Genomic DNA, 8102 nt, shown 5'->3' on the forward strand with positions numbered 1-8102 from the left:
GAAACCTGTATAGGAGAAGGTATGAGTGGCAGATATGCTATGTTGGGAATGTTAGACAATTGGAATTGAAATTTTTTTTTTTTTTTTTTTTAGGTAAAAGCTAAAGTGAACTAATTGCCAAAATTATTCATTGACTTATTTTCTAAACACTTAACAAATAACTGTTAGGAGATTCTTACATAGGTTTCTGTCATTGGTACACAAGATTTCATGATCTCATGCAGTACTGTCAAAGAGAACTTTCTATAGTGGGGGAAGTATCCTATTTGTGTCCTGTCCATTGTGGCAGCCACCAGCCCCTTATGACTGTTAAGCACTTGAATCATAACTGGAGTGACCAAGGAACTGAATTTTTATTTAAATTTAATTTTAATTAAATTTTATAGCCAAATACAGTGGCTACTATATTGAACAATACAGGACTGGTATAAAAGTAAATCATAAAAATTAAGGTATTTATTTAATATCTAAGTTCTAGGGACAGAGGTGAATTAGCATCCCAGGTTGCTGGGACACTGAAGGGGAAGAGAGAGTTGAAGCATCCCTTCCTGGAGTTGTCTAGGTGGCCCATAATACCAGGGAGGCAGAGGTGGAAGTGGAGTTATACCAAACTGAGAGAACACCTTGAGTATAGGTAGAGAGGCCTAAGAGAGCCTTTCAAGAAAATGCAAAAATTTTGTGCAGCAATGGTTTTCAAACAGGGTTGACTTTTTTCCCCTTAATCCCATTCATAAGACACATTTTCCGGAGAAGGCAATGGCACCCCACTCCAGTACTCTTGCCTGGAAAATCCCAGGGACAGGGGAGCCTGGTGGGCTGCCGTCTATGGGGTCGCACAGAGTCGGACACGACTGAAGCGACTTAGCAGCAGCAGCAGCAGCAGAGACATTTTCAGCTGTTAAAATGGGGGTAGGGAGTGGTTAAGGGGAGTTGCTACTAGTATCTGAAGGGTCGAGGCTAGGGATGCTATTCAACATGCTAAAATTCTCAGGACAGCCCCCACAGCAAAGAGTTGTTCAGCTTAAAATGTCAGTAGTGCCAAGACTGAGAAACTTTGATTTAAATAAAGATCAAAGAATATGCTAGAGTATGTGGGGTTTCTTCTTTGGACTATTAATATTATGATATTGATTAATATCAAAACTTAAAATATGAAATGTCTTTGCATTGGTAGAATAAAACATGGTGTTTTTTTTTTTCTTTTTTAACTTTACAATATTGTATTGGTTTTGCCAAATATCAACATGAATCCGCCACAGGTATACGTGTGTTCCCCATCCTGAACCCTCCTCCCTCCTCCCTCCCCGTACCATCCCTCTGGGTCGTCCCAGTGCACCAGCCCCAAGCATCCAGTATTGTGCATCGAACCTGGACTGGCAACTCGTTTCATATATGATATTATACATGTTTCAGTGCCATTCTCCCAAATCATCCCACCCTCTCCCTCTCCCACAGAGTCCAAAAGACTGTTCTATACATCAGTGTCTCTTTTGCTGTCTCGTATACAGGGTTATTGTTACCATCTTTCTAAATTCCATATATATGCATTAGTATACTGTATTGGTGTTTTTCTTTCTGGCTTACTTCACTCTGTATAATAGGCTCCAGTTTCATCCACCTCATTAGAACTGATTCAAATGTATTCTTTTTAATGGCTGAGTAATATTCCGTTGTGTATATGTACCACAGCTTTCTTATCCATTCATCTGATGATGGACATCTAGGTTGCTTCCAAAAACATGGTGTTTTATTCATTTAATACAGTGTTGACTTTTCAGTTTGGCTTATCAGGTAAGATTTGTAAAAGCTGATCATTTTAAAGATCACTGTGGAAAACAGGAAAAGATGGACATTTTCTCAGTTCATGTGATAAGGCTAGTATAACCCTCATACCTAGCTAAGAGCAAATACAGATGGGAAAAATAATTTCCCCTGGTGCCAAAGGGAGACCTTCTCCCCTTTCCTTTTCTTAAGAGTGTTTCCTTGAGAAAAATATGTAACTCTGTATCCTTTCCCCTGTCCCTTTGAGATGTTTATAAATCTTTTCAAAACTAAATAAGCCTCTGCCAATTTTACAGAGCATTAAAGTCTTCTTAAGGGCATTGGTGGCACTAATGGTAAACAACCTGCCTGCCAATGCAGGAGACATAAGAGATGTGGGTTCGATTCCTGAGTTGGGAAAATCCCCTGGGAGGAGGGCATGGCAACCCACTCAAGTATTCTTGCTTGGAGAATCCCATGGACAGAGAAACCTGGCAGGCTATGGTCCATAGGGTTGCACAGAGTTGGACATGACTGAAGCGACTTAGCATGCCTGTGCAAGGGCCTTGGAGACATCCCTTTGAAATCCATCAGCAGAGGAATGGATAAGAAAGCTGTGGTACATATACACAATGGAGTATTACTCAGCCATTAAAAAGAATAGATTTGAATCAGTTCTAATGAGGTGGATGAAACTGGAGCCTATTATACAGAGTGAAGTAAGCCAGAAGGAAAAACATAAATACAGTATACTAACGCATATATATGGAATTTAGAAAGATGGTAACAATAACCCTGTGTACGAGACAGCAAAAGAGACACTGATGTATAGAACAGTCTTATGGACTCTGTGGGAGAGGGAGAGGGTGGGAAGATTTGGGAGAATGACATTGAAACATGTAAAATATCATGTAAGAAACGAGTTGCCAGTCCAGGTTCGACGCATGACACTGGATGCTTGGGGCTGGTGCACTGGGACGACCCAGAGGGATGGTATGGGGAGGGAGGAGGGAGGAGGGTTCAGGATGGGGAACACATGTATACCTGTGGCGGATTCATTTTGATATTTGGCAAAACTAATACAATTATGTAAAGTTTAAAAATAAAATAAAATTTAAAAAAAAAAAAAAAAGAAATGAAAACATGAAGGAAGATGCACTTCTGTCTCCCTATCTGTATGGGAGTTTAGCCTAGACTTCTGGCTCCAGGTTCTAACTACCTGCTTGTCATAAAGATAATGAGTTTTAAATTTTTTCTTTGGAGTAAAGGCACCTAACACAGAGGGCTACCCCAATTATCAGGTGAATTTAGGATGAATTATGTGTTGCAATAGTTCATCCTAAATTCACATGTAATTGCAAAGTGATATCTCCAAGGCCCTTGTGCATGCATGCTAAGTCTCTTTAGTCATGTCCGACTCTGTACGACCCTGTAATGGATTGTATCTGACTGACTTTATAAAAGGGTGAGATGTCTTTCTGTCCTTGCAGTCTCATTAATTATTAGCTATTATTATTATGAAGTACATTACAGTCTGGTTTAATGCTTTCTCAGTAATGAAACTGTTCTCTTTTTACACGATAGAGAGGATTTTTCAGCTCAGTAGATTTGATTGGTTTTTAATTTCCCCAACACCAGACAAAGGTAAATTCTCTCTTTAAAACCAAACATCCAAATGAAGTAATATAGTATTGAATCTATAGTTGGAATGAAAAATTTACAGTAGCCAAACAATGTCTGTTTCACCAATGAAAGGTAGTAATAATGACATTTTAAATGCACTGAAGGAAATTCAACCAGCTCCATATTCTTGCCATGGACAGGAAAAAAAAAAAAGGAAAGCCCTTGGACCGAGAAGCCTGGGGGGCTGCAGTCCATGGGAGTCACAAAAGGGTTGGACACAACTTAGGAGCTAAACAACAACAAATGTATATATGTTTTTTCACATATTTTAATTTGACTAGCCAATAAGTTATGATTGAACATTTAAACTTTTTCTAAAATTTTTCCACTTTAAATAATACCATGAATGAGTACTGTTGGCAAGAAATGTGTTTTCTTCATAGGATATTTTCCTTAGGATGTGTCTTATTTTTTCTTTGCTCTTCCTTTAAGGTTCTGTTCAAGGACTACCACAAGGCATGAAACCATCCTTCAGTCCTTTTGCTCAGGAGTCTCAAATTATTTTAATTATAGATTATAAGGGTTAATTATATACCATAAATGTTTTTGCTTTTTGTTTATAAAGTGGTTATATATATGATTATGTGTTTATCTTTAATATAAAGATGTCTTTTTTTGAGCGTATTGGATTCTTTTTTTTAAACTTAATTCATGTTTTATTACTTGGCACATAAGCTATGAAAAACAAAACTAAGCACTTGACTAAATGCTGTCAAATGTTGAATGCTGAATTTTAAAAATTTTATAATTCTGTTCCCTACTTTCCTGAAGCAGAGTTCTTATATTTGTCTCTTACCCTTATTGTATAACAGTGCCAAGCACATAGTTATCCAATTATTACTTAGATCAGATTCTTGATCATTGTGACAACTGCTGGAATCTTTTTCCCTTTCTTCCACACCAGGGTAATTTTACCCTTTAATCAGTGACAGAAGAGGCCTGGGCTATGGTTGAGCCTAAATGTGTTTGCTGTTTCAGGTGACATTTAGTGATGTGGCCATAGACTTCTCTCATGAAGAGTGGAGATGGCTCAATTCTACTCAAAGGAATTTATACAAGGATGTGATGGTCCAGAATTATGAGAACCTGGTATCCCTAGGTAAGCATATCTTTTCCTCCCCCTCAATGGAGATCTTCCATCTGCCACAGTGAATTGCTAGAGATCCTCTTTAGTAAATGTCTGAATTTTTGTTTCACAGTCCTAAGGACATGTATAGTTTGTTGTGTCCTGCCTGAAGCTTATCATCCCATTTCAGTGAACATCCTTCAGATCTTTCTTTGGTCCCTTTTATGGTGATGGTCTCTCCATGTAGACCACAATTTAAACAGTGTTTTTTTCTAATATTTTCCCTGCAAGCAGGTCTTTCCATACCTAAGCCATATGTGATTGCTTTATTGGAGGATGGCAAAGAACCTTGTATGGTGGAGGAAAAGCTGTCAAAAGATACATTTCCAGGTAAGTCGTGGTGAATCAGGAAACAGAGATCTTTGGTTAAAGATGCTTGTGTAAAGTATAGAGGCATTTTAGTGTATTTTAGGGATACTGTTATCAGAGATTCCAGACGTAACAAAATCTTACGTTTTGAGGGATGCTTAGATTTCTAAATGACAATTCCTCTACCCTAAATTATTATCTTTCTGTATTACTCATCTGATCAAAAATGGAGGGTTTTGCCATCATTGTAATCCAAATTGTTATTTATTTGAAGTGAAATAAGGCAAATTATTCTTTTATATGTCCATGTAAGGAAAAATATACAAATGGTTTTACGCTAAAAAAGCTGTCAACTAAATGGAAAATCACTTTACCCCTGAGGCAGAACTTCAAAGATCAAGAGTGAACATAAATGCTAAAGGAAGTAAGGGATATATAAGAAGGTTTCTAACAGTATTTTCTGTCAATAAATATTATGAGTTCACACAGATCCTACCTAAACTCACAAAGCTTAAATCTTTCTGAGCCATAAAGAGTATTTACATTATTTTGTTGTCATTGTAGCTATTTAGTGCAGTGCTGTACATTCTCCATATTAAGCATACTAATCTGACAGCAATTGAGATTAATCAAAGTTTGGAGAACCAAGGCTAAGATAAAATGTAGTCGTTCATATAAGTATAGACACAAAATGTTGGTTGGCTTGGGATCCAGAATGCCTTTTGCATTTTCTTTGATAGTTTCATTTTTTTTCCCCACAGACTGTCTATGTATTAATTCATTTCCCTTATTACACTCCGTTCTTGCCTCTGTGAGCTGTTTGTATTCTCTGTGCTCCATTTTAACTTTGTTCAGAAATCATTGAATATATGAGAGTTGTCAGAGCTATGTGTTTTCTTGGCACTGGGGAGAATGACTTTATTTTTTATCCAATTCTCCTGTTTCTAACATAGAAGTTTCCTTTCAAGAAGTTCAGATAAAGCAGTGTTTTGCTCTTTTGATATATTACAGATTGTAAAACAAGATGGGAAAACAAAGAATTATCAATGAAGGAGGATATTTATGATGAAGATTTACCCCAAATGGTATTAAAGGAAAAAACTATACAACAAAATCATGAATTTTCAAATTTTAACAAGGACTTGTATTATATCAAAAAGTTCGAGGGGAAGTATGAAAATCAAGTAGAGCATTTCAGACCAGTGACCCTCACCTTTAGAGAAAGTCCCATTGGGGAAAGTGTTTACAAATGTAATGCATTTAAAAGCATTTTCCATTTAAAGTCTGTTTTTTCTGAACCACAGAGAATTTCTGCTGAAGGGAAGTCACATAAATGTGATATACTTAAGAAGAGTTTACCAGCAAATTCAGTTATAAAAAATGAGAATATCAATGATGGAAAGAAACTTCTGAATTCTAATGAAAGTGTAGCAGCCTTCAGCCAAAGCAAATCTCTTACCCTTCACCAGACTTTGAATAAAGAGAAAATCTATACATGCAGTGAATGTGGGAAAGCCTTTGGCAAACAATCAATCCTTAATCGGCACTGGAGAATTCATACAGGAGAGAAACCCTATGAATGTCATGAATGTGGGAAGACTTTTAGCCATGGCTCATCCCTTACTCGACATCAAATAAGTCACAGTGGAGAGAAACCTTACAAATGTATTGAATGTGGAAAAGCCTTTAGCCATGTCTCATCACTTACTAATCATCAAAGCACTCACACTGGAGAGAAACCATATGAATGTATGAACTGTGGAAAGGCGTTTAGTCGCGTTTCACATCTCATTGAACATCTGAGAATTCATACTCAAGAAAAACTCTATGAATGTCGAATATGTGGGAAGGCATTCATTCACAGGTCATCTCTCATTCACCATCAGAAAATTCATACTGGAGAGAAACCTTATGAATGTAGAGAATGTGGAAAAGCCTTTTGCTGTAGCTCACACCTTACTCGACATCAAAGAATTCATGCTATTGAGAAACAATTTGAATGTAACAAATGTCTGAAAGTCTTTAGCAGCCTCTCATTTCTTATTCAGCATCAGAGTATTCATACTGAAGAAAAGCCCTTTGAATGTCAAAAATGTGGGAAATCCTTTAACCAACCTGAATCATTGAATATGCATTTGAGAAACCACACTAGATTGAAACCATATGAATGCAGTATATGTGGGAAAGCCTTCAGTCACAGGTCATCTCTGTTTCAACATCACAGAATTCATACTGGAGAGAAACCCTATGAATGCATTAAATGTGGGAAGACCTTCAGCTGTAGTTCAAACCTTACTGTACATCAGAGAATTCATACTGGAGAAAAGCCATATAAATGTAATGAATGTGGGAAGGCATTTAGCAAAGGCTCAAATCTTACTGCCCATCAGCGAGTACATAATGGAGAGAAACCCAGTAATACAATAAGTGTGGAAAAGTCTTTAGGCCATATGAGTCACTGTGTGTATGAAAGATCACATAATAGAGAAACTGCATAAAGGCAGTGTTCATCATACTATACTGTAGCTGTAGATCTTCTTGGATTCAAAATCAGAAAGTCTATACTGGAGAAAATGTAATGAATATGGGAAAGTCTCTAGCAATGATATAAGCCTTATTGTTTATCACAATTCACACTGTAGAGAGACTATGATGGCAATAAGTGTGGGAAAGACTAGCCAGCATTAATCCCTTAGTTGACATAAGTAAATCCACACTGGAGAAAAACCCTTTACATGTAACAAGTTGGGAAAGACATTAGGCAAACATGAATCTCTTAAGAAACATTACACACATACAGAAGAAAAGCAGTACGAATATAGAAATTTTGGGAAGTCCTTCAGTTAAAATACATCCTTCATTCTTTACATCAGAGAACTCACACTGAAGAGAAAGTTTATGTAAGGAATGTAGCAAAGTGTTAGTTCACTAAGCTTGCAGGCATCAGAAGATTAATGCTAGAACCACCTGAAGGATGTAGGAAGTATGTGTAAGTCTTTCTTTGCAATGATGCTAATTTGTAAACAGTTCTACAGGAGAGCAAACAAGCATAAATCAACATGCATATCATAAAGTAGCAGCATGCATTTTACTCCAGGTCCTACATAAAAAATAGCTAATGGGCATGTGAAGATATATAGTCACTCAGTGAATCCAGTAAATGTAATAAATGAACATTGCAATAGAAGTAAAAAGTGGTATGAATAAAATTTTTCATCTCTAA

At 36.9% G+C, this 8102-nt stretch overlaps 1 protein-coding gene across 5 annotated transcripts in view; it reads left to right on the forward strand.

Annotated features, from left to right (window-relative positions):
* Positions 1-8102, forward strand: part of ZNF181 (zinc finger protein 181) — an 11996-nt gene extending 3894 nt beyond the window's left edge. For 2 of the 5 annotated variants that reach the window (XM_010848964.1, XM_010848963.1), the window contains exons 3-5: positions 4423-4543; positions 4802-4900; positions 5891-8102. In XM_010848964.1, coding sequence (XP_010847266.1) covers positions 4423-4543; positions 4802-4900; positions 5891-7377 — 1707 coding nt within the window. In that variant the 3' untranslated portion in view covers positions 7378-8102. The remainder of the gene's footprint in view (positions 1-4422; positions 4544-4801; positions 4901-5890) is intronic. The other 3 variants (XM_010848965.1, XM_010848967.1, XM_010848966.1) reach the window with 3 other exon arrangements.

This window comes from Bison bison, unplaced genomic scaffold, assembly GCF_000754665.1.
Source record: "Bison bison bison isolate TAMUID 2011002044 unplaced genomic scaffold, Bison_UMD1.0 scf7180017864280, whole genome shotgun sequence".
NCBI classification, from domain to species: Eukaryota; Metazoa; Chordata; class Mammalia; order Artiodactyla; family Bovidae; genus Bison; species Bison bison.